The sequence below is a fragment of the Sus scrofa genome, chromosome 3, assembly GCF_054392235.1.
Source record: "Sus scrofa isolate SSC_HxYL_T2T_F1_AM1 chromosome 3, Sscrofa_HxYL_maternal_Yorkshire_Landrace_v2.0, whole genome shotgun sequence".
NCBI classification, from domain to species: Eukaryota; Metazoa; Chordata; class Mammalia; order Artiodactyla; family Suidae; genus Sus; species Sus scrofa.
Genome location: NC_139385.1, coordinates 32,964,650 through 32,991,210, shown reverse-complemented (window position 1 = coordinate 32,991,210; position 26,561 = coordinate 32,964,650). Strand labels below are relative to the sequence as shown.

General features: G+C 51.5%; 1 protein-coding gene and 1 long non-coding RNA gene across 3 annotated transcripts in view; one reads left to right on the top strand and one right to left on the bottom strand.

Moving 5' to 3' along the window:
- The window catches only part of XYLT1 (xylosyltransferase 1), a 334,324-nt gene that overhangs the window by 243,059 nt on the left and 64,704 nt on the right, over positions 1-26,561 (top strand). For both annotated transcript variants that reach the window (XM_021086555.2, XM_021086556.2), the window contains exons 4-5: positions 9,603-9,775; positions 11,003-11,205. In XM_021086555.2, the coding sequence (XP_020942214.2) occupies positions 9,603-9,775; positions 11,003-11,205 (376 nt within the window). The remainder of the gene's footprint in view (positions 1-9,602; positions 9,776-11,002; positions 11,206-26,561) is intronic.
- LOC146404515 (uncharacterized) overlaps positions 3,930-26,561 on the bottom strand; it is a 49,636-nt gene continuing 27,004 nt past the window's right edge. The window contains exon 3 of the long non-coding RNA XR_014840708.1: positions 3,930-4,037. This is a non-coding gene — a long non-coding RNA (uncharacterized LOC146404515). The remainder of the gene's footprint in view (positions 4,038-26,561) is intronic.

Below are 26,561 nucleotides of genomic sequence, written 5' to 3'. Positions count from 1 at the left end.
CACTAGCCTGGGCCAGTGGTTTCAGATGTTGGCTTGTAGCAGAATCCCCTGTAGAGGCTTTGTTAAAACACAGATTGCTGCTCCCTCGTTCCAGAGTTTCTGATCCACAAGGTGTGGGATGGGGCCTGAGAGCCTGCATTTCTGGCATTTAGACTGGGTAAGCATGAGGCCCTGCTGTACAGCACAGGGAGTTATATCCCATCTCTTGGGGTAGAATGTGATGGAAGATAATATGAGAAAAAAATGTATATATATGTATGACTGGGTCACTATGCTGTACAGCAGAAACTGACACAAAATTGTGAATCAACTAGACTTTAGTGAAAATAGATCCCAGATGATGCTGATGCTGCTGGTCAGAGACCCCATTCTGAGCCCTTCTGTTCTAGAGCAGTGCTTTCAATGGAGACACTCTTGCTTCTGCACAAGCAGGAGGATACTGCTGGTATCAAGTGAGTAAAGGCCAGGGATGTGACTAAATAGCCTACAGTGCCCAGGACGGTCCTCACCTTCCACGATGATTATCTGGTACCAAATATCAGTAGTGCCCAGGCTGCAAAACCCCGACTGGAATAGACAGTGGCTTAGAAGCCTCTGGGGGAATATGAGGCTTTGGGTCCAGGTGACCTTAGCAGTGGCAGACTGAATGGAGACAGAGATGCCCAGATTCTTCCTCGGAACATGCATGGCGCAGGGCATTTGCAGTCAGGTCCATTTGTTTCTTAATCTCTTCTCTACCTCCTGGCTCTGTGACCTGGGGTGAATTCCTTACCCTCTCTGAGCCTGGGCCAAGTATCCATAAATGGGAGTAATTTCCACATGCAGCATTGCTGTGAGAGGTAAGAAGTGTCTGGGGGAGTTCCCATTGTGGCTCAGCAGGTTAAGAACCCTACATAGTGTCCGTGAGGACATGAGTTCGATCCCTGGCCTCGCTCAGTGGATTAAGGATCCCATGTTGCCTGCAGCATAGCTCACAGATGCAGCTTGGAGCTGGTGTGGCTGTGGCCTAGGCCTCAGCTGCAGCTCTGATTCAGCCCCTCGCCTGGGAACTTCCACAGGCTGCAGGTGCGGCCCTGAAGTCTGTGGACAACACTTTATAAATGTTAAATACTCAGCAGATTAGAGGACGAATCATAAGGACAGTGTTTCACAACAGACCCTGTCTCGCTCTCTGTGTAGCAGGAAGATGGTCTCCCAGAGGCTTCCCCCGAAACCTCCCAGCAAAGCCCTCCTGGGGCCCGAAAGCCAGGAGAGTAAATACTGCCTGGACTCACAAGTCCTTCCATAAAATATGGGGCTGCTTGGGCATCAGCCTGGACCTGGCCTTCACCTGCCTCATTTGTTTACCTGTATCAGCACATCCTGGGTGGAAAGCAGGTTTGTGAAGTCTGATTAATATTCCTGAGCTTCCTTCACAGCCGTCCCACCTTCATGCTTTTGCCATAACCACCTTCTACCAGCCCTGATCTTCTTTCTTTTCTTTTTTCTTTTTTAGGGCCACTCCCATGGCATACAGAACTTCCCAGGCTAGGAGTCCAGTCAGAGCTGCAGCCGCCGGCCTACACCACAGCACGCGGGATCTGAGTCATGTCTGCGATCTACACCATAGCTCAGGGCAATGCCGGTCCTTAACCTACTGAGCAAGGCCAGGGATCGAACCCACATCCTCATGGATACTATGTTGAGTTCTTAACCCACTAAGCCACAGTGGGAACTCCAGCCCTGTTATTCTTACAATGTTTTCATTGCCGTGGACTCACTTTCATTTTTATTTAGCTCATTGTTGTTTTGAAATTCATTTTGGGGAGTTCCCATTGTGGCTCAGCGATAATGAACCCAACTAATATCCACGAGGATGCCGGTTTGAGCCCTGGCCTTGCTCAGTGGGTTAAGAACCTGGCATTACTGTGAGCTGCGTAATAGGTCACAGATGTGGCTCAGATCCCTCGTTGCTGTGGCTGTGGTGTTAGGCCTCAGCTGCAGCTCCGATTCGACCCCTAGCCTGGGAACCTCAATATGCCACGGGCGCAGCCCTAAAAAGGCAAAAAAGAAAGGGAGAAAGTCATTTTGCATCCCCACCAGAAGTGGAACTCTTGCTCACTGTCCAGAGAGACAGCAGCCGTGCAAATGAATGGCTATCATCCCAGCAGCGGTCTTTGGTGCTATAGTGGTCACTTCTCTGGCCAGAGACGCCAGTTCTGTGGGCAGATCTCCCCTTGTTGGAAGAGAAAGTTCAGTCCCCTGGCTGTTGAGGACTCGGTCATGGTAACACACCCATTTTAAAGATGAGAGAACTGAGGCTTAGAGAGATGGCTTACCTGGTCCAAGGTCACGAAGATCTGCCCGACCACAGACCACGCCCTCAGTCTCGAAACTTGCTTTCTCCTCTCAGCTCCTGTCCCTGCAAGGTACCGGGAGCAAGGTCATTGCCACCCTCACGCCTCTCGTGCGATACACTGACCCTTGCAAAGCACCTTCACCTTTGTCTTTGGAGCACAAGGATTACCTCGTCCTAATTGGACCCGTGATGATAAAGAGACATACAGGCTGGGTTGGGTCAACAGGCTGAAGGCGGTTTACTGCTGGGTAAACAGGCTGAAGGCAGCTTAGCTCGTTACTGGGCAGAGCGCTCCACCAGCCCCTGCCCTTGGCCTCTGCACCTGCATCACAAAAATACACTTGCTATTCTTCCCCACAACCCTGGCTTTTTAACATTTATCTGAAGTCAGCTTCTCCCCACTGCCTCTCATCACTCTGATTCTTCCACCTATTTCCTGTTTTGTGCCCCAGGACCCTGATTATATTGTTAAATTCATAGCTTTCTTTGAGGAGTCAGGCAGTGTTTGGGTTTCAGTCTGTAAAGACACACATAGCTCTGATCACGTGTCATCATTATCTGTCCTGCAGCTGAAAAAAGTCAACTCATGTGCTTCTAGGAACAGATTTTCCGCTTTTGGAAATGGGGGCAGTTGGATCGCGCACCGTGGCGATGATAAGGCGCCGGCATCGCAGACTAGCTGCGTTTCCAGCTCAGCCAGCTCCTCCCTTGGGCTTCTCTCAGCTTCGGCTTCCTTATATGAGGAAGATATTAACTCCTCTCTCATAGAGGTTTGGATAGAAGTTAAAAAAAAAAAATCAGGAGTTCCCGTCGTGGCGCAGTGGTTAACGAATCCGACTAGGAATCATGAGGTTTCGGGTTCGGTCCCCGCCCTTGCTCAGTGGGTTAACGATCTGGCGTTGCCATGAGCTGTGATGTAGGTTGCAGATGTGGCTCGGATCCCATGTTGCTGTGGCCCTGGTGTAGGCCAGTGGCTACAGCTCTGATTGTACCCCTAGCCTGGGAACCTCCATATGCCGCGGGAGTGGCCCAAGAAATAGAAAAAAAAAAAAAAAATCATGCGCAGAAATTGCTTAACACCCAGTACGCACAAAATAAATGGCTGATGTTAGAATTAACAATAAACATCACCTTTACTGGTATGTTTTATTACAAAAGCAATCCATCTTACAAAAGGAAGTAAAGTATAAGGAAGAAATGAAGGCCCTCATGCCACCATCTGACCCTCTGTTCATATTTGAGTGCATATCTTTTAAATTGGTAGGGATTGCATTGTAGGATTTCATTCTTGCTTACGATATGATAGACAACATTCCGTATCAACAAGTATTAGTAAGACCTTTGGATCGATACTATTTTGGATCACGCTTGAGGTGGAAACCCCAGGACCTTTGCACTTGCTGTGCCTGCTGCCCAGAATCCTCCTCCATCCATGATAATTCCACGGCTCACTGCCTCAGTTCACTCAGAGCTTGTACAAGTGTGTCCACTTCACTTTGGCCTACATTCGGCCACCAGAGTGCCCCCCAAAAAAAACCCCATCCCTAAACATGCTTAAATTTTTTTCTTCATAGCCTTGATGACTATTTGCAATTGCATTCTCTACTTGCTTACTTTTTTATTGCCTTTCTGTTCCGCTAGCCTAAGCATCATTCCAGTAAGGACTCTGTTGTGCCCACTGGTATAACCAGCACTGTGCCTGGCACAGAGAAGATGCTGAATCAGTGACAAAGAGCATCATATACATAGAGACGGCCGTGTTTGCCTTCTCCTTCCCCCAGGATCGATTCTCTGGGGTGGAGCTTCTGGGTCAAGGGTATGCATAGTTAACACTGATACTTGCGGCCACATCACCTCTGGCCAAGCTGTGCCAGCTCCTGCTCCCTCCAGCAGAGAGCCAACCCCAGTTCCTGCCCTGCTGGGAGCCACACCGCAACCCATTAAAGATGTCGGGGTGTAGGAGGCCGGGTGCTTTTCAGGACCCCAGTCTGGGAAACAGTGGCCGGGGTGGAGGAGGCTCACCCTGAGGGGCCTCTCTGCCAGGTCTGCGGGGTGGGGTTTTTTTGTCCTATCCAGCAACGCTGTCAGAGCAGTTTGCAGGAAAGGTCAATGCAGGAGCCAGAGGTGTGGAGCAAACATAGGGAAGCTGGTTAGTGGCACCTGACACAGGGCACCGGGAACCTCAGCCCCTTTGAATGGCATCCCTGCTCTGCTGCAACACAGGGCAGAAAACGTGCTCCATCGCTCTCTTGCTTCTTGGTTAAAATGCATCAGGTTCTACTCTGCGCCCGAATGGGGAACATGGCCGTTGTGGTTCTGGAGGCAGCCTGAGAATGTCCTGCCACTTTTGGTGGGTTCCCCGGGCACAGCACTTCTCCTGGCCTTCCTCCTCCATCTTGGGACTCATGAGCTGTCGGGGCTGGTCAGGGGAGCCATGGGGGGAGGAGCAGGGCAGGCAGTATCTCAGGCCTGGAGGCATTTTTTGATTCTGAGGTTCTGGAACTTTCTTTGGCCTTGACTTTTAAGGATGGCCGCAGTGCTCTGAAGTCGAGTGGATCCAGATTTTCCGTGCTCCCCTCCTTCCCTCTGTCTCTCCTGTCTCGAAGTGTGTGTGTGTGTGTGTCTGGTTATGTGGGTTTGTCTATTTCTGTCTGTGTCTCTGTCTCTGCCTTTCTGTGTAGGCCTCTCTGTGTGTCTCTCTGGCGCCATACATGGGGGAGGGGAGGGCCTGTCCGTCTGCAGGTCTCAGGTGTGTGTGGCCTCTTTATATCCCTGCCCTCTCCCCCCTCCCCACCCCCCGCCACCTTTCAGCCCCATCTCCATCTCTCTGTCTCCTTTCGGTGGCTATTTTTGTCTTTCCCACTCACCCTTATCCCCAAAATAGCTGTGCTCCAAAAGAACTCTGGGTATTGTTCCCCCTTCTCGTGGCTGTGCCCCAGACCGACCGTCTGACCCAAGGCTGACTTGATACTATTTCCATCCAGGAGGCTCTGCTGCCAGAGCCATAGTCTTTGATTTCCCGAGGCTCCTTGCCCTTCTCCAGAGGGGACGCCTCCGTGTCCATGTCTGTCTGTTTGCGAATCTCCTCTGCTTTCTAAAAACCCTACACAGACGTTGACAAAAGGCTTTTCTCAACGTCTACACCCAAGTCCCTTTAGAGACCAGCGATCTTCCCAGCCCTCTCCCCTCGTCTCCTGGTCTCTGATGCAGCAGCGCTGGGCGGGCGGAAGGAGCAGGGCTGGATTTGGGCTTCCACTCCCACCTCTGTTCTCATTCACTGTGTGACCCCGGCGAAACTCAGCAAGCTCTCTGGGCCTCGAGCATGATGACGTGTTCTTCCCAGAGCCAAGGAAGGACCCACACAGAGCCCGAAGCCCAGCGCCGGTGCGGAGCTGGCCCTGGGAGGATGTCAGCCCTTCTGGATGAGAGCAGCCAGCCTTCTCCTGAATGCGCTCACTCACTCCCCGCCTAGCAGTCCAAAGCCCCGGAAGCCTCACTTGCTGGGAAATCCAGACCCTGGGGCAGACCCTGGAGACCCTGAGGCAGAGAGGAGCTGTGTTTTCTTTTCTTTTCTTCTTTTTTAGGGCTGCCCCCACAGCATATGGAGGTTCCCAGGCTAGATCCGAGCTTCGTCTGTGACTCATACCACAGTTTAAGGCGCCGCCGCCGCCGGATCCTCAACCCATTGAGCGAGGCCCGGGATTGAACCTGCAACCTCATGGTCCCCAGTCAGATTCATTTCCGCTGCACCACGATGGGAACCCCAGGAGTTGTGTTTTCTGAATGCCAGCAGGAACCCCTACCAGGTGGACTTCCTGTGACGTGTACTGTCTGGGCCGTGTTTAGACCTTTAAAAAGTCACCCTTCAAAAAGACAAAAAAAAAAAAAAAAAGGAGTTCCCGTCGTGGCGCAGTGGTTAACGAATCCGACTAGGAACCTTGAGGTTGCGGGTTCAGTCCCTGCCCCTGCTCAGTGGGTTAACGATCCGGCGTTGCCGTGAGCTGTGGTGTAGGTTGCAGACGCGGCTCGGATCCCGCGTTGCTGTGGCTCTGGCGTAGGCCGGTGGCTACAGCTCCGATTCGACCCCTAGCCTGGGAACCTCCATATGCCGCGGGAGTGGCCCAAAGAAATAGCAAAAAGACAAAAAATAAAAATAAAAAAATAAAACAATAAATAAAATAAAATAAAAAGTCACCCAGTGAGGAGTTCCCATCGTGAATCAGAGATAACGAGCCCGACTAGTATCCATGAGGACACAGGTTCCATCCCTGGCCACGTTCAGTGGATTAAGGATCTGGCGTTGCGGTGAGCTGTGGTGTAGGTTGCAGTGTGGCTTGGATCCTGCTTTGCTGTGGCTGTGGTGCAGGCCAGCAGCTGCACCTCTCATTTGACCCCTAGCCTGGGAACTGCCATCGACCACAGGGGCAGCCCTAAAAGAAAAAAAATCACCCAATGAAATCCAGGTGGAAAAAAGTGACACAATTTAAATGTCCCTCCTTTTGTTTGATAAAGTGTCTCCAAGGGAGATGAAGAGAGGTGAGAACCAGATGCCTTTGGGCTGCCATCCTGGGAAGGAGGAATCTAATCGCTTCTCCTCTGTTATTTATTTTTTTACTTTGGATTCTCACATTTTTTTAAAGTCCAACTTAATAGTTTATTAATATATTTATAAACTTATAGACAGAATACATGTAATCATAGTTAAACAAATTATTAGAATTCATATTTTAGGAGGAATATATATATACATATTTCGTTAAAGTATAGTTGATTTACAGTGTTGTGCTACTTTCTGCTGTACAGCAAAGTGACATATATATATGTTGCCTTTCTTATATTATCTCATTTTTTAATCCACTCGTAATCCATTTATGGAAACAGGCTCAGGTACCACATGCCTTTGTGCTCCAGGCTTTGTCCAGGACTGGCAGGGGGGAGGTTGTAAGGATTCTGGGTGGATGGATGGATAGGTTGTTGTGTGGGTGTTTAAAGGGACATGATCCTTCCAGGCACACCTCTATCAGAAGACCACCAGGAAAGCCCAGTGAATTTGTGATTAATTTGGAGAGAGGATTAGAGGGTGGTAGGATAACCCCTGGTTGCTGTCAAGTCTGTCTTCAACCAGAGCCATGATAATAATTATCCCCCGGATCATAGCTACTCATTAAACAGTCAAGGAGCAGGAGACCTTAGGGCCCATCAGGAGAGCATGGGGAAATGGGCTCAGAAGCTTTGGGCTAATAAACTCACTGAAGTCTCCTCTGTCCCTGCAGGCAGGTCGTTCTCTCCTTCCCCAGCTCCAAGAGCACCTTTCTATCATGAAACAATTGAGGAGTTCCCATTCTGGCTCAGCAATAATGAACCCAGCTAATGTCCATGAGGATGTGGGTTCGATCTCTGGCCATGCTCAGTGGGTTAAGGATCCAGCACTGCCGTGAGCTTCAGTATAGGTCACAAGTGCAGCTCAGATCCCTTGTTGCTGTGGCTGTGGTGTAGGCTGGCAGCTGCAGCTCCGATTTGACCCCTAGCCTGGGATCTTTCATATGCTGCAGGTATGAGTAAAAAGAAAAGAAAAAAAAGTTGTAGCCATGCAAAGATCCAGGGAGAGGGTGTTCCAGGCTGCAGGAGCGGCCAGTGGAAGGGTCCCCATGCAGTAATGAGCTTGCTTGGGGAAAAGCTAAAAGGCTGGGGAGGGGAGGCACATAGTAGGGTCAATCCGGGCGCAAGGGTCTGCAGTCATACCTGGGGGGAGGCAGGTCCTGCAGGCGGTGGAGCCTGTGCCCCATGACGTGGACATAATCCACCTTAATCTCACCCCGTCCCTGGCGACACACAGAAGGCACCTCGCTCGTTTGACAGCCATTCTGCTTCCGGATGACGGCTGGCAGGCTCCCCATCTCCTGGCCTCCAGGCTTTCCCAGTGGACATTCAGGGACCCCTGCAGCTGCTACCCTGACAAATGTTCAGGGTCCCATAAACCCAGAACCCCTGAGAAATTGGGTGAGACCCCCAAGAAATCTGAGTCAGGAAAGCCAGCAGATTTCTAGTTGGGATTGTCATGAACTGAACCAGCAAGCCGTGCTCCTCCCCAAAACCTTGCCCCGGGAACATTTATGGGGGGAAAGGGAGAAGAGGTGCCTTAGAAGCTGCTTGCAGGATGGAAGACGTCTGGATCCGTTTATCCAGGAGCATCCGGTGTAGGGGTTCAGAACAAAGGAAACTCTCATGGTGGCTGATCCCCACCCGGCCTTGAGTGGGTCACGAGGACCCAAACCTTCTCTATCATTCGGCAGTGCCTCCCTCTGTGCTGTCTTTCCTCTTCCTCTGGGGACAAAAGGGCTCTTAGAATCTAGCAGCTGCATGGATTTGAAACCGCTCTCATCTAGCTGTTCCTTTGTTAAAGGCTGGAATTCTCTTTTCTTGGCTAAATAGCTTGGTTAAGGCTGAACCACACCTACAGTGTCCAGGGAGAGGCCATGTCCTAATGGGTCAAGTGTCAGCTCTGTGACCAGCCCTGAAGTTGACAATAGAGAGACCCTCACCTTCCGCACAGACACTGGAGGAGAGGAAGGCTGCCTCCCGAGATATTGATGATGGGAGTTCCCTGGTAGCTCAGTGGGTTAGGGATCCAGCGCTGTCACTGCTGTGGTTCAGGTTCAGTCCCTGGAACTTCCATACACTGTGGGCGTGGCCAAAAAAGATTGGGTGATAGATGTCCCCAGATGCAAGATGGACAAATTCTAGAGATCTCTTCTACAAGGTTGTGCTCGTAACCCACAGTGCTGGCCTGTACGCTCCAAAAATGAGTGAAGAGGATAGAGCTCATGTTATCTGTTCTTACCAGTTATTTTAAAGATAGATGCTCTTAGCAGGAGAACGGAGAGTGGATTCTGGACAGGCCTCAGTGCCTCTTACGTTTTCCCAACTTGAAAGGAACCCTTCCTTCCTCTGTGGTTCAGATACACCTCTTATATCTCATCTCCTTCTGCCTTGATGAGTAGTTTAACACGTGTACACGTGTCTCCATCGGTTCTTTTCAGCTCCCTGGGGTTGGAACCCCTTTCTCCAGCCCCTCAGCGTCCTCCACTCCTGTTGTACCAGGACAGCGCAGGGGTCCAGGACTTGCTTGGTTAGGTTGAATCAGGTTTCAAAACCCATCATGACGACCGTACCCCTTAAAGAGTCCCCGGGAAGAAGCATCAGAGAAACTCCCCCTAAGGATGCCGAGCTCACCCCGCCTCTGTGGTCTCTCGGGTCTCCCCAGGCAAAGCCAACAAGAACGTTCAGTGGGACGAAGATTCGGTGGAGTATATGCTGGCCAACCCGGTCAGAATCGCCTTCGTCCTAGTGGTCCACGGCCGCGCCTCTCGGCAGCTGCAGCGCATGTTCAAGGCCATTTACCACAAGGACCACTTCTACTACATCCACGTGGACAAGGTAAGGACCGGAAAGGTGGTGGCCGCATGCCATCTGTCCTTTCTCTGCGGGTCCACCTGCCCCCCCTCCAAGCCGGCCTCCTTTTTAGGGAAGGCTCGGAGCTGCCTTCCCTCAGAGCATCTGATCTTCAAGTGTGTGCGTGTCTGTGTGTCTGTGCTGGTTTTTTCAAAGTTCCCAGCTGTGACTTTAGACTTTCTCCATAAACTTTGCATGTACACCTCTTTCCCTCACTGTCCCGCTGCCACGCTGTGAGGATAACGAACCCAGGGTGGGCACCCTTCTTTCATAAAGGACCAGGGCATTAAGTTGTCTTAGGCTTCGTGGGCCCTAGGCACTGCGGCAGCACCTCAGCTCTGGCATCGTAGCCTGAAAGCGGTCATTAAAAAATACACATAAATGAATGTGTGTGGTAGTGTTCCAATAAAACTTTATTTACAAAAAAAAAAAAAAAAAAAAAAACACCACCACCACCAACAACAACAACCCTGCAACAGGCTTGCTGAACCCTGGGCATCTTGTCCCAGAGGTTTCTGTGCATCTGCTGACGTGAGGCGAGTATGTCTTTACTCAAGAGGGCCACAAAGGATGCCTGTCCAAAAAGTCGGCTTCTGGCAGGCCCGTGAGAGGGTAATGGAGAAATCCCGCCACTCGAAATACTCACACGTTTAGACGCAACCCTTATTTCTTAGCTTGTTTATCCCCAGACCAGGTGGATCAGGCTTGTAGAAAAATGCAGACTCCCAGGCAACCAGACCTACTGAACCCATAGTGTAGAGGCGGAGCCAGGGATCTGCATTTCAAATAGCTAAAGTAGTATTTTAAAAGGAGGGAAGCAGGGAGTTCCCATTGTGGCTCAGTGGTTAATGAACCTGACTAGTATCCATGAGGACTCGGGTTTGATCCCTGGCCTCGCTCAGTGGGTTAAGGATCTGGCGTTGCTGTGGCTGTGGTGTAGGCCAGAGCTACAGCTCTGATTCGACCCCTAGCCTGGGAACTTCCGTGTGCCGTGGGTGTGGACCTAAAAAGACAAAAAATAAATATAAAAATAAAAGGAAGGAGGGTTTGAATAGAGATTCAAAAGGACACCCCGAGCCTGAAACGCATTCTTTGGCAAAGCTCAGAAGCCCTGTCAACTAGATGGGAAGGGAAGGGGGCGGGGCGAGGGGCAGGTGCCCGTGTTGTCTGGGCTGCTGAACGTCACCCGCCCCCTTTCTCTCCCGGGAACAGCGCTCAAATTACCTGCATCGGCAAGTGCTGCAGTTCGCAGCGCAGTACAGCAACGTCCGCGTCACCCCCTGGAGGATGGCCACCATCTGGGGCGGAGCCAGCCTCCTGTCCACGTACCTGCAGAGCATGCGGGACCTCCTGGAGATGACCGACTGGCCCTGGGACTTCTTCATCAACCTCAGCGCCGCCGACTACCCCATCAGGTAAGGCCGGCCGGCCCCCCCGACGGCCGGCTGGCTCTCAGGCCCCGCTTTCGCTGTCCCAGCTGGGAAACCAGAAGCAGAAGCAGCCTTTCTGCCTCTGAGATGCTTAGGCCGTGTCTCCTCGAGATCCCACTGCCCGGGAACCACCCTGAGCCTGAGAACCACAGTGTGCACATCTGCTCATTCAGTCACTCCCCCGGCAGAGGTTTCTCCAGCACCTGGTTTTCCCAGCTCTGGTGGAGAACCCATGGTAAAGACCCAAACCCCTGACCACTAGGAGCTTCCATTCAAGCAGGGGAGACACACAACACCCCAAAATGAGTCACATGCTACATCAGAAAGCTAAAGCAGAGAGTGGGAGGGGGGAAGAGTTGGAATTTCAATGACAGTGGCCAGGGACGTCCTTCCCGAGAAGATTGGGCGATGGGAATGGAGTGAGCCAGGCCACCCTGAAAGTGGTCCAGGTGAGGTGGGAGCAGGCCTGCTCTGCTGAGTGTGGCTGGAACGGAGTAAGAGAAAGAGGCCAGAGAGACAGTTAGGGTGAGATCATGGAAATTCTAGAATTTGGCTGCTACTGGAAGCAAGATGGGAACCACTGGCGTGTTTGGGAGCAGAGGAAGGTCAAGGTCCGACTGAATGGGACAAAGTGCAAGAAGGGAGGAGGGTTGTGACAGCCCCAGAAGTCACAGGCAGCGTCTCTGGGCTGTTGGAGGCCCGTGGGTGTGTTTGAATCCTCTCAAATTTTAACACATGAGGAGTTCCCCTTGTGGCACAGTGGAAACGAATCTGACTGGTATCCATGAGGATGCAGGTTCGATCCCTGGCCTCCCGCAGTGGGTCAAGGATCCAGCGTTGCGGTGAGCTGTGGTGTAGGTCGCAGAGGCAGCTCGGATCCCATGTTGCTGTGGCTGTGGTGTAGGCCGGCAGCTGTAGCTCCAATTCAACTCCTAGCCTGGAAACTTCCATATGCCAAGGGTACGGCCCTAAAAAGAAAAAAAAAAAAAAATTAGCACATGAATTGACTGCCCACATTTTAAAACTGGGAAACTTCAACTGAAACCCCAGATCTCTCGCTTCTCAGGAAGGTGCTCACCTCCCCAGGAGGTCTTGACAGGCAAGTGGAAAACAGAAGATCGGCGTAGTCTAGGATTTCCCAACCTGGGCCCGAGTGACATCGGGCCGGATCATTCTCTGTCCCGGGGAGCGGCCCTGCTCCCTGTAGGGTGTTTAGCAGCACCCCTGGCCTCTCCCCACAAGAAGTGCCCCCCCCCCATCCCTTGTAAGGACCACAAATGTCTGTTGTTTCCTGGAGGAGCAAAACCACCTCAGGTTCCTGGAAGGAGAGCCGCCCGGACAGGACCTGGGTCACAGGTGAACTAGTCGCCTTTGAGAAATTTAAACACGTCTCAGGTATAATAAATAAAACAATGAGGAGAGGTGAGTTTAGAGAAGCACGAGGCAAGGGCAAGTTAGAAACTTCTTCCTCCACCTTCCAAATAAGGACCAAGTTCAGAAATATCCTGGAATGCTGAGTGCAGCTGCTCCCATGGCAGGTGCTCCCTCCAAGGTCAAGATTCCTGCTTTCTCTCTCCTCCAGACCTCCCAGGGAGCCCTCGGAGGTCATCGCCGCCTAGGTCGAGGGGTGTCATTGGGCAGAGATCTCTTAAGGTCAGGTGGGCCAGCCTATGGCCCTTCTCAGGAGACTCACATCAGGTCTCAAGGTTGCCCCCTAGAGGCCCTGTGTTGATTTGCAAGTCGAACTGTCACGGAAGCCACTTTACCAGGTCAGCTCCGCCAGGATATCAGGATTTCTTGCATTTCAGCATCCAAGAGGCTGAGCCCGCTGCCTCTCATCCAGTGGCTTAAGGTTTGAGTTTGAGTTCTGCCACTTCACTAGCCAGTGACTCTTGACAAGTAAATTCAATCATCGGGAAATCAGGATATAATAATAGAACCTGGCAGAGCTTAGACACTTAGAAGACTCAGTGCAAGTCAGCGGTAGTGTCCAAACTGTACCCAAGGCTGAACCTCATAATCTCTGACAAGGGTCCAGAAATCCTGTCTCAGACCATGAGCCCCACCCATGTAGGGGTTCAGAGAAGGGGGCTACTGTTTGTTCAGCTTTAACGCTCCCATTGTCTCGCCATCTCTGTCAGTCTGTCTCTCCCTCCTCCTCCCACTTCTTTCATTCCTCGGCCCCCCAACTGCCCCCAATTTCTTCTGCCCACTCTTTCGCCAGCCTCATGGCCAGAGGCACTTCACGCATCAAGCACTGCTGGTTCCTCTTGCTGTTGTTTTGGTGAAGTCGCCCCACGCAAAAACATATGAATTTTGCAGATGAATGGTTTTATCCTGGGTGACTCTGATAGGCTTTCATGTCCCATCTGCCGCTCCATCTGTAGCTTCCTCAACCACGACTTCTCCCCTCCCAGGAAGGATGAGCAAACTTCGGAGGCTTCTGGAAGGGGCGGGAGTGCCCAAGTCAGAAGCTTCAAAGAGTCTCTGAAAATCTGGAGGCGTGGGGGGAGGGCAGAGCCCACCCAGCGTGGCTGCTCTGAGCTGTGTGTGGCTTGACATTGCTTCCCCATATCCGCTGCCCAGTTCTCACCTTGGGCCAAACTCATGGGCCTTTACTGGCTGGGAGCCTCATTGAGGCCCTGGATGCCCATGCAAGTTGGCACAGATTGCTTCAGCCTCTGCATCTCAGTGGCTGCATCTAAAAGGGGAGCACAACATTAGTACCTGTTTCACGGGGCAATTAGGAGGATTAAAGGGAGTATTACATGCCAAGCACCTAACACAGCGCCTGACACAGAAAGTGCTTGCTCAGTGCAGGCATTCCTATTATAGCCGTGGAATAGCACAAGCCTCGGGGGCTGGACTTGACCGTCCGCTGAGTTGCTCTTGTTTCCCCAGCACTCATGAAAAGACCAGGGAAATAGTTCTTAACCTTAACTGGGAAAGTCAAAGTGAGACATGAGAACTGAGTGTTTCAAGAGAAACTGAATAGAACCAACACGTCTGTCTCTGAGCAGGAAGAATATTCTCATACTTGAAATATGCAAGCTGGGTGTGTTTAAAGACTGCAGGCCTTCCCACTTTGCTGGTGACATGACCGCTTGGCCCACGTAGGCTCTGGTTGGAGCTGCTTATGTATCCAGCGTGTGGATGAAAATGGATGTTTTCAAACAGGGAGACCCTGCCAGGTCTGGAATCATCAGAGGACAGGGTGGTTTGATTCCATGTATTCTGTTTACCGAGTAGGCAGCATCCTTAGGGATGAAGCCGAAAGCATTAGGCAGTTGGTTTGCTTAGTTTGGGCCAGAAGTAACAGACTCCACACCGTCTCTCCTCCACTGGGCCCTGTGTCCTGGAGCAAATCAGATGCTAAGGCTGAGCGTGTGCACAGCCCCTCCAGGGCTCACATTCTGTCGGTGGGGTACGTGTCTGAGCATGCGCGAGCTGTGGCCGGGGAAACAGTATTGCGGCTTTCCAAGCCAGACCCAGAGTCTGTGGAATCTTAGAGTATGCGACATTTTGTGACTGGCTTCTTTCACATAGGATGCTATTTTCATGGCCCTTCCTTCGTTGTGGCACGTGTCGGTATTTCATCTTTTTTTATGGCTGACTATTATTCCATTGTATGAGTGTGCCATGGTTTTTTATCCCATATCCCACTGGTTGAACCAAGATTCTTTTTTGTTTGTTTGTTTGTTTTGTCTTTGTAGGGCCACACCCACGGCATAGGGAGGTTCCCAGGATAGGGGTCCAGTCCGGGAGCTATAGCCACTGGCCTACCCACAGCTCACAGCAAAGCCAGATCCTTAACCCACTGAGTGAGACCAGAGATCGAACCCCAGTCCTTATGGATACTAGTCGGGTTCATTAACCACTGAGCCACAATGGGAACTCCCTGCCAGGATTTTTGATCACCTGTCTGGCGGTTGAACCCTTAGCCCACGAGCCACTCAGGTTTAACAAGAAGTTAAACCTGAGACCCCACACCGTCTCTATTTGCAATGTGGGGACATCCCTTTGGCTGCTGTGAGACCACAGAGGGGAGGGGACCGAGCGGGAGGGGGGAGCCCAGTGTGGAAGGAGGTGGCTGCTGAAAGGGAACCACATTCAAGGAATTGCACTACTCCCCAACCCCTGACCCCAAGCAGAGGCTGGCGTCCCCGAAACCTTCACTAGCTTTCTGAATCCAAGCAGCCACTCAGCCTTTTGGTCACAGAGCCAGGCAGCGGCCCTCTCTCTATGTGGGGACGAGGACCACCCCACCCCCCCAACCCCTATTCTGCAGAGAACGACCCCACTCTTAGACACTCACGACGCAGAGTTGGCACAGGGGACCCAGAACGCCCAGGGCCCTGTGGCAAGAGTTTTAGAAGAGAACTGAGCGCCAGGGAGGAGGGGACAGCCTAGGAAATGGGTCCAGACCCCTCTTTGTTCTTTTGGTTTGAATTGTGATAAAAACGTGCAGGACGTAAAATTTACCACCTTCAGCATTTTTAAGGATGCAGCTCAGTGCTTAAGTATGTTCACATCCTGTGCAGCCCAGCTCCAGAACTCCTTTCTTCTTGCAAAACTCAAACTCTAAACCCTGCAAAATAGCAGGTCCCCGTGTCCCCTCCCCAAGCCCATGGCAACCAGTATTCTGTTTTCTGTTTCTGTGAATTTGACTGCTCTGGGTCACATTGATAGAATCGTACAATGTTTGTCTTTCCGTGAGTGGTTTATTTCCCTTAGCATAATATCCTCCAGGTTCATTGATGCGGCAGCCTGTATGAGAATTTCCTTTCTTTCTAAGAGTGTGCAAATTTCCACTGTTGGGGAGTTCCCGTTGCAGCTCAGTGGATTAAGAACCCAACGTAGTCTCCGTGAGGATGTGGGTTCGATCCCTGGCCTCACTCAGTGGCTTAAGGCGGGTTAAGGATCAGGTGTTGCCGCAAGCTACCTTATGGCTTGGGTTGCAGAAGAGGCTCAGATCCTGCGTTGCTTAGGTTGCAGATGAGGCTCGGCATAGCCTGGCAGATGTGGCTCCGACTTGACCCCTAGCCCAGGAACGTCCAATGCTGTAGGTGCCACTGTGAAAAGAAAACAAAAAGTGCGCGTTGTGTGGCTAGACCACACTGTGCTTATCTGTTCATCCATCTCTGATGGACGCTGGGTTTGCCTCCACCGCGTGGCTCTGGTGAACGTGCTGCTGGGCACACGGGTGTCCGAATATCTCTTCACCTCCCCGCTCTCAGTTCTTTTGAGGATATGCCGAGAAGTAGAATTATTGAATCGTGTGGTAGTTCTATTTTTCTTTTCTTTTTTTTTTTTTGGAGGAATCTCCATACCGTTTTCCATAGTGGCTGCTCCAGTTTACATTCCCACCAGCGGTGCACGGGAGTTCCCATTTCTCTACATCCTCGCCAACGTATCTTTCTTTTCTTTCTCTCTCTCTTCTTTTTCCTTTCTTCCTCCCTCCCTCCCTCCCTCCCTCCCTCCTTCTCTCTCTTTCTTTGACAGGAGCCATCCTAATGGGTGCAGGGTATTTCTTTTTTCTTCTTTTTAGGGCTGCATCAGTGGCATATGGGAGCTCCCAAGCTAGGGTGTAATTGGAGCTACAGCTGCCTACGCCACTGCCACCGCAACGCCAGATCCAAGCCACATCCATGACCTACACCGTGGCTTGCGCAGCAATGCCGGATCCTTCACCCACTGAGCAATCGGACCCCCCAGTCCTCATGGATACTAGTCAGGTTCTTAACCCGCTGAGCCTGAACAGGAACTGCAGGTGCAGGGTATTTCTTATTCTTTTTAAGGAGCATAGACTCCCAAAACAAGAGCCTTGGAACCCTTGGAAGCTTCAAGTAGCTGGTGCAGCTCTCCATAGACACGAGGTTCCAGGGAATCCTCTCCTCACAGGATGATCTCAAATGATTCTTCTAGAACATCTTCCCGGCCCACGTCAACCCCCTTTCTCATTTCCCATCATTCTGAACAGGACCACAGGTTCACCGGTAGCTGGACACCTGCGGGCCCTCCACCTCGCCACTCCAGGGAGGCCTGCATATTCTCATTCCAACCCTGACCTCCTTCCCATGTGCATGCGCACCTGTCATCCCTGCACCTTGACGTGGGCCAGACTCTCATCCCCTCACACCTGGGCCTTCAGAGCTCCGTCCCCACCCCCGCCCCAAGAGGACGCAGTCAGAGCCAGACTCTGCACACAGGCTAGAGCTTCTCCGGGGCCATTTGGCAAAGCAGTGGCCACCACCACCCCCCTTCCTGGGAGCGGCTTGCAGGATATAGTTATTTATTCGCTCAAGCAGGTGTGCAGTGCCTTTACCGACCGGGGGTCGAGCGCAGCCGAGTGCCAGGCACTGTGCTAGGGACCGTGAGACGCAGCTGAGGAACTGACTCACTTGTTCACTGAGGGGGGTTATCCTCTGTGGGAGAAGTGGAGAGCACGTCAGTAAAATAACGTCAGGGTGCCAGGATGGGGAACAAGAAGGGGGCCCTACTTTAAGGAGCCTGGCCAGGGAGGATGAGAGGCTTTTAAAGAGTGATGTTTAAGCCAGGTCCTGAAATGGGGCCCACAGTGGAAAAGCTGGAGTGGAGGTTCCAGGCAAAGGGAACAGCCCATGCCTGGTCCCTGAGGCAGGGAAGAGCCCCATGTGTCCCAGGAACTAAAGAGAAGGGCAGGGGCTGGGGGTGGGCGCAGCGCGCTGCAGGCGGGGCGTGGAGCGGGATGAGTCTAAAGAAACACAAGCCCTCCTCCTTCTGCCCACCTGCCTCCTCTCGGCGCCCTTTGTATTGATGAGAGCAGAGACTTGGATGAGCGCGGACCCAGGGGACAGAGTTTGGGTCCATTCATTGGGTGGATGAGTGGAAACTCTCGGGTTTATCATCATCATCTTCATCATCTTCGTCCATTTCCCTCCTCCCACTTGCTGCCACTCTGAGTGGTTGCCCAGCAAGGAGAATGGTCAGCTGTGGATTCATCAAAGCAGATGCCTGGGGAGGCCCTTCACGATCTGCCAGACTCCAGGGGATAACAATATTAGCTAGCGTTTCACGAGTCCAGTTGGCCCCTGATATCCACGGGGCCACATCCAGGTTGGGTGGATCTGTGAACGTGGAACCCACAGATACAGAGGGCCAACTGGAAGGGATTTGAGCATTTTCGGATGCTGATATATTCACGGTGGGTCCTGTGTGGATACCAAGGGACAACTATATTTACCATGTGGGGGATCCTGGGCCACATGATTTCCATGTGTCATCTAAAGTCACAAAACCTCCAGAAAGTGGATGCCATGGCTGAATTCCATTTTACAGATGAAGAAACTAGGCCAAAAGAAGTTAAGGGATTAGCCCCGCGTCTCATACTTTCTGGTGAGGATTGGAGCCAGAATTCAAACCCATGCTTCTCTCATCACTGGGGGAAAAAGATAAAAAAAAAGTCCTGGGTTCTTCACTGACAGATCGTATTGCACCCATTGGGCAGTTCTGGACCTAAGTTCTCCTACTCATTCTTCCCCCCCCTCTAAATCCTCATTCTCTTCTTCTCGTAGAGAATCTAGGAAGCAGAAATGTCCAATAATTGGAGTTCCGTGGTGGCTCAGAGGGTTGAAGATCTGGCTTTGTCACTGATATGGTGTGGGTTCGATTCCCGGCCCCAGAGTTTTCCATGTGCCTCGGGCGTAGCCAAAAAAAAGAAAAGAAACGAAACTTCCAATAATCAGGAGAGGATCAGTGCATGCCAGAACCTGAACCCCAAGCCACCAGCATTCGGCCAGCTGCGGAGCAGCTCTTTTGGTCCCCACAGCATCCTTGGAGGGTTGGCGTAGAGAAGGGCAGCGAGGCTCAGCAGGTTCAGGTGACTTACCAAGGTCAGCACCAAGGCAGAGGCCAAGCCTGAGTTGGAAGGCAGGTACCACTGACTCCCAAATGCAGCCTCTTTCTGCCACATGCGGCTGCCTCACCGCGAGGCCGGCCAGCAGCTGACCTCAGGGGGGAAAAAGCTCATCACCAGAGCACAGACCACCCCCATGTGACCACCACAGCTAGGGTAGCCCCATTTTCAGATGAGCCCTCTTCCTCTGGCCGCTGGAAGATCGAGCTTCACCCATTGTGTTTGCTCGAAGCGTGGACAGACCAGCTGTCTTGCATTAGCTGGGAGCGCACAGCTTTCAGATGCCTTTATAATCTTGTCCCCTTTTGATCTCAGGTTGCCTAGACCCCTCCCCAAACCGCCAAGCTGCGGTGCTGATGGATTTCTCATTCATTTAAACCTTAGCCACAAGCAGCATAATTAAGAAGGAACGGCTGCCATCCCTCCCAATGTGCCCAGTGGTTCCACAGCAGATCCAAGATGACGCAGGCGCAGAATGTGCCATTGCTCCCTACCCATGGAGTCTTCCTGACCTGGATTTGAATCCTCGCTCCATCCCTTGCTTAGCTGCATAATCTCAAGACTGGTGAACCCAACCTTTCTGAGTCTCTGTTTTCTTACCTGTAAAAGGGAGATGATAATGTCACCTGTGGCCAGGTGGGGCTCCACGCCCTGCCTGAAGTCCAGCTCTGCAGGCCGCCTGACACACAGCGGGCTGTGGGCACAGAGGCTCGGGCCTGGCCCCCACGTGCATTGTCGTGTTCACCTCTCCCACCGTCTTTGTGCTGGGCCCGGGATGCACAGCCATGGCCGTGGGTATTAAGCAGAAAGAGATGGTGGGTCTGCCAGGGAGCCAGTAGCTTTCTGCATCTGCCTAGTTGCACAAACGGAAGAGGCAGAAGGGGAAAAAAAAAATGTGACTGATCCTGGCCCCAGGTGGTCAGGTGCAGCAGCCCAGGTTTGAGGCAAGAAACAGGAGAAAAAGCAGTGGAATCCAGCTAGGGGATTTTACCAAACAGTAACCCAGCCTCCTAATAACGACGCCCAAGCAATGTCTTGGGCACTGAGTGATCACACTATCAGTTCCTTCTTGCTTTGGGTAAACCCGGGAAGGAGATGGCCGGGGGGAGGGGGGGGGGCTTGAAACAAGCCACGGACGCCCTCCCTCACGGTCATTACAAAGATGAGAGATACTGAAACATAGGGCCCCACATAGAGTTGGGCATGTATTGCAAGTGCCCAGAACACGATTCTCCAACAGCAGGAGTTGGCACAGTATTGTAAATCAACTGTACTTAAAAAAAAAAAACTGTTCTCTTATTATTATGATAACTGAAACTCCTGGGCAGTTACTCATTTAGACCAGAAGCTTGGTCTGTTCTTTTTGGAGGTCGCTTTCGTTATTTCTCCTCTGTCCTTCTCTCTTATATGTCTCTCTACCCTGATCCTGAGTAGACACACAGATCAAGTGAAAGTGCGTGCCTAGGCCTTTGAGGACATCTGATGGCTATAGAGTCAAGAAGCCTGGCGCCAAGCCGTGTTTGGGTGCCTCTGTGTTTGGGTGCCTTTGTGGCTGAGCAGCCCCAGCCCCTACCCGCCTCCCTGCTGCAAAGCTGTTGGAATCAAGCCCTGCTGTTTCTCAGCCTTCTCAACAGCAATGGGATGAAGCAACACTCTTGAGTCGCGGTAGCTGCAATCTCCCTGAAAGTTCAAGTTAGAAACTAACTCCAGGGTTCTCCCTGTAGACCCCTTCTTCCACCTCACCTCCCCAGCCCCACCCCAGGCTCAAGTAGGCAGCACCTGGCCAATCTGGGGGTCATGACAAGGCCCCAGACTGTGTTAGAAAGCCGCTGGGGGAGTTCCCGTCGTGGCGCAGCAGAAACAAATCCGACTAGGAACCATGAGGTTGCAGGTTCGATCCCTGGTTTTGCTCAGTAGGTTAAGGATCTGGCGTTGCCGTGAGCTGTGGTGTAGGCCAAAAACGCAGCTGGGATCTGGCGTTGCTGTGGCTGTGGTGTAGGCCAGCAGCTGCAGCTCTGATTGGACCCCTAGCCTGGGAACCTCCATATGCCGCGGGAGCGGCCCTAGAAAGCAAAAAAATACAAAGAAAGGAAAAAGAAAGTGGCTGGGACATCCAGAGGGATCCACAGCTTGGGGGATAGTCTCGAAGTAGAAACCAAGGCAGAAAGCAAAGTCCCCTGCTGCCTCCTTATTGCTCCCATCCCTCTGAAGTGACACAGCCCCAACCCAGTCCAGACCGAGCATCTGGAACCCAGCTTCTGGCCTTGGACCAGTGCCCATAACTCTGCTTAGTGGGAAAGAGAGGGCCATTTGGTGGCTCTGGCCAGCTTTCCCTGGGCAAGGGGCCGAAGAATCTCACATCAGTATTTTTATTTTATTTATTTATTGTTATTATTATCGTTGCATTTTAGAGCAGCACCAGCAGCATGTGGAAGTTTGCAGGCTAGGGGTCAAATCAGAGCTGCAGCTGCCGGCCGACACCACAGCCGCAGCCATGCCAGATCTGAGCCGCATCTGCAACCCACACCATAGCTCACGGCAACCCCAGATCCTTGACCCACCAAGCGAGGCCAAGGATCGAACCGGCATCCTCATGGATGCTAGTCGGGTTCGAATGGCTGAGCCCCGATAGGAACTCCCTCACACCAGTGTTTTGTTTCCTCGTGGAGGAGGATGGAAATTGTGTCCCCAAGAGCCGCCGGCTGTCTCCTGTGTCCTTTCCTCCCCTAGAGAAGGATTCTCCTCAGTGCAATTTAATTGTGTTCATCAGTCAGCATTACGTGGCAAACCCAGCCGGGGGCACAAACACTGCCACCCCTTTCTCAGTGTAATTGTGCTTTGAGATGCTGGAATGTGGTTTAAGGCCAAGCAGTTTTTGATTACAGAGTCAATCTTTGTTTAAAAGTTTGCCGCCCTGGGGAAGTTTTCTAACAAGTTACTCGAAACAATGCATTCTCTGGACACCCACAGCTAAATGGTCCCATTAATCCAAATTGCTTTGCTGGGATGCGAGGCAGCCATTCGGCACCAGGGCAGTGTCCGAGCCAGGTTTCATTGAGAGCGATGGCTGCAGAACCGAGAGGCGCCGTTTGTCAGGACTTGATCTCCCCGGAGATGCCTGCTCCCCCAGCGTCCCCGCCTCTCTTCATCCCCACGGGCGAAGGGTGCTGTGCCAGGTGCTTCTGTGGTCTCCTTGAATCTCTCAGCCACCTGGGGAGCCAGGACTGCAGGATCCCCATTTGAAAGGCAAGAGACCTGAGGGCTGGCCCAAGGTGCTCACTTACTGAGAGGCAGAGCTCAGACTTAAACCCACCTGCGTCCTCAACCACAAGCCAGGGCTTCCGAAGGCTGAGGCCCAGTGAGCCAGATGATTTAAAGTGACACACAGGCGGGTTTCTGAAAATGGCAGTTTTTCTCTATATTAAAACATGTAAAGAAAAACTAACACACCCTATGAGGGCAGGAGGTAGACGGGCTCCAGGACAGACGTTTTCAACTAGCCTGTTATTTATGCTTCCCAAGACAGGAGAGAGGTGGGCTCCAGGAGAGACATTTACAACCCGCCACCTGTCTATACTCCAAGACAGAAAGGACCACAGGCACGAGGGACATAACTGGTCCTTGTCCTCTGCGGACTCGTTAAACAATGGTGATGACAGAATCAGAAGAGGGGCTGAGCCCTGTCTGAGCAAAAGACCAAGAGGTCACATCCTCCCCATCCGCAGGGTCAGGGAGACCCTGACCACACATGCGCAGAGAGACCCCTCTGGGTCAGAAGGGGGTGGGGCTCCAGACCATAATAAGTCTAGATAACCTTCCCGCCATGCTCTGCTCTGGAATCCGTCTTGGCCAAAAGATGTGCACGCAGATCAGGGGAGGGCCCTGGGTCTGGTCAGGTGTGAGAGAGAGAACAAGAAAATTAGCCCAAGGCAGACAAAGACCTGCGGAACTGCCCCATGGAAGTAGTTTAAGTCTCCTCTCCGGGGTCCTCATTCAGGGGGACCCCCACACCCTCCCCTCCCGTCTGGGTGTGTGTGACTGCTTTGCTTCTGCCTCAGATAAACAGACGACGGCTCCGTGTGCTCTCCTGCCTGTTGTCCTGTGTTTCTAACAATAAACTCTGCACGTGTTTTTACAGCCTTTGCCTCCTTGAAACATTGCTTTGAACAGGGGTCAAGAATCGGAGCAATTCTGCTTTTAGCCTCTAGCTCGTCTAGGGGCCGGGATTCCCGGTTCTCACCCAGGCTGCCCAGGTTCAGTTCCTGAGCAGAGACTTAAGATCTCGCTTCAAGCCATCACTCGTGGCTGTCTCTCTGAAATCACCCAGATTTCTTTTCTTTTTTCTTTCTTTCTTTCTTTCTTTCTTTTTTTTTTTTTTTTTTTCCCCACAGTGTGCAGAGGCTTGATGTGGCATCTCAGTTCCCAGACCAGGGATTGAACCCAGGCCACAGTGGTGAAAGTGCCACATCCTAACCACTAGACTACCAGGGAACGCCCAACCCTACCCCAGATTTCTGAGGTTGACGTTTTCGTTTTAAAAAAGAGTTGATCTAAGGAAATACTAAGAAAGCAAAAATACAAGGGGTAAGTGGCTCTTCAGTCATTCAACAAATATTTATCGAGTGCCCACTGTGTGTTTACTGAGTGCCTACTATGTATGCCCGGCACCTTTCTCGGTGCTGGGCTACAGCAGTAAACGCTTATTTCTGTTGTGGCATCCCCATGCTGATGAGAAAAAGCGACACTCGATACGTGAACAGGTGATGACATGGAAATGTGCCTGAGGAAGAAGAGAGCGTGGAAAGAGAAGGGGGCGCCAGGCCGATGCTTTGATAAGGTGGATATGGCAAAAATTGTGAGGAAAATGTATGAATCATCAAAAAAGAGGAACAGTATAATGGCAGGGGTGAACAAACTTTTTTAATAAAGGGCCAGATAGTAAATACAATAGGAAGTAGTAAATAAAATATTTATTAGTTTTAGGTTAGGTTTTGCAAGGTCTCTGTCACAATGATGCAGAGTTCTACCACTCTAGCAATAAGGCAGCCACAGGCAGTATGTACAGATGGGCATGGCAGTGTTCCAATAAAACTTTATTCATAAAAGCATGTGCTGGGCCATCGTTCACAGACCCCTACACTAGAGCATTCTGCCACCTCTCCCACGTTCCAGGTAATGGTCTTGCCCGGGACACACCTGTCTCAGCCTTTGCAAATGTAGTTCCTCTTCCACCCACTCATCTTCCCACACATGGCCTTTCTTGCGTTATCTCAAATGAGTCTGTCTGTCAACCTCGCTTTGATGGACCCCCTGCTTCAGCTTTCAGGACCCTGGAGAGAGGAAGAGTAGCCGAGATTCCCAAGGCCTTCTGGTCAACCTCCTCTGGCGCCTGGGCTAGACTCCCACCCAGCCCTGTGTAGCTGAATTTAACATAAAATAACAGTCTCCTTTGATTTTATTTTTCTCCACCCTGCGTGGCTTACTAGTCCTGAACTCGAGCTAGAAAGCAGCACAGGAAATGCAGCTCAGTGTTGCCTGACCAGGGCCAGCCAGAGCATGACCCTTTGTTCACAGAGGGTCCTCTGTGACTCCAAGCCTATCCAGCCCCCCACAGTATGTGTAACCAGACCAGATTGTATCTTCTTACCACTCAGCCTTCTCTGCATCAGCCCATCTGAAATACCTGGTGCCCCTTTGCACTGCAATTCACCCTGAACCACCTTCCTCCATCTGAATCAAAAAAGTTAATGATATTGAGACTCATTGATGTCAGTACTTACCCCAGCTTCCTCCTCTCCCTAAAAGCACAGGACTCATTTATCTCTTCTTGCCTGACTCATTTATCTCAACTTGCCCACAAGTTGCGGACTAGTGCCCTAATGCCAGCTAATTCTTAAAGATTTCCCAGGTTGACTGAACACATGTTCCTGTTGTGCTTTCTGTAAATCGAGTTGATCTTGTGTATCTGGCTCCCCCCATCGTTCTGCCTAGATATGTCTGGGCTCCCTGTCTGTAAGCTGTCCCATGAGTCTGCCACAGGTTGCAGTGTTCTTTGGGAAGAAAGATGAATGTTTAACCAAGATGATGGCCATGAAATGCATTCTAATGAAATATCAGCTCCGGTCCCTCGCTACTGATCGATTCTTTCCTTCGTATAGTCAACACATATTTAATGGAAACATACAGTGTGCCAGACATAGGCGAGGATCTGTGGTTACAGCCACCAAGAATTAGCATGCCTGTGCTCGTAGACCAGGCCATTCAATAATTACATCTTCATGACCTTGTTAGGATGGAAGTTCACATGCATAGAATATAGGAAACAAACATGCATAGAACCTTTTCTCTTCGAGGGGATCAGAGAAAGCTTCCCTAGAGAAGTATCCTTGGACTGAAGAAAAGAGGGAACTCACTAACTGAGTGAAAAAAAAAAAAGTAGAAGGCGAGTGTCCAGGAAGAAAGGGCCGCATGTGCAAAGGCCCTGAGGCACAAGGAACCATGGCCATGCAGCAAGTCAAGAGAGTGTTCTGTGGACAGGGGGTGGTAAGGGGATGAGCCAGTAGAATGACACTGGAGAGGTCGGTGGGCCCAGACACTGTGGGACCCATGTTGAGAAGCCTCGGTTTATCCTAAAAACAACAGGTTAGGGTGAAAAGTTTTTTATTGAAACGTGCCATGATGAGATTGCTTTAATTCTTAATCCATTGCTTGGCGGGGGAGGGAAAAAAAGGGGGGAGGGAATGTAGAGAGGTATACTGGGCTGCTGGAGGAGGGGACATACTGTAGCTCCTATTTCCTGCTGGTAGATACGTACGTTGTAGCTCAGGTAATTACCTTCCATCAGGCTGATCTCCCCCGTGTTATCTCATTACTGTTATTTTCTCTCTCTGCTGGGCCTTTCTGCGGCACACAGCATTCTTGGTCTCTAGGCCCCTGAGAAACAAACACTAACCTGGAGCTGGTCCCGGAAACCCTCTTTCTCTCCTCTGTTTGGCAGACATGTCCTAGGACTCAGGTCACAGGAGTGTAGCTTAGGCAGCAGAGCGAGCATCTGGGGAGTCATCAGACTCCAGTCTGTCCCATTTACTTGGTCATGAAACCTTGGGTAAGTTGCTCATCCTTTCTGTACCTCGGTTTTCTCATCTGTAAAATGGAAACCATCAGTCACGTACCTCAGCCTTCACTGCGAGGATGAAGCTGTGCAATGTGAATGCCTTGCCTGGCACAGAGAAAGTGCTCAATCAAGAAGTGATGATAGGAGTTCCTGTTGTGGCTCAGTGGAAAAGAACCTTACTAGTAGCCACGAGGACGCAGGTTCGATCCCTGGCTCCACTCAGGGAGTTAAGGATCCAGCATTGACGTGAGCTGTGGTGTAGGTTCCAGACGCAGCTCAGATCCTGCATTGTTGTGGCTGTGGTGCAGGCTGGCAGCTGTGGCTCCAATTCGA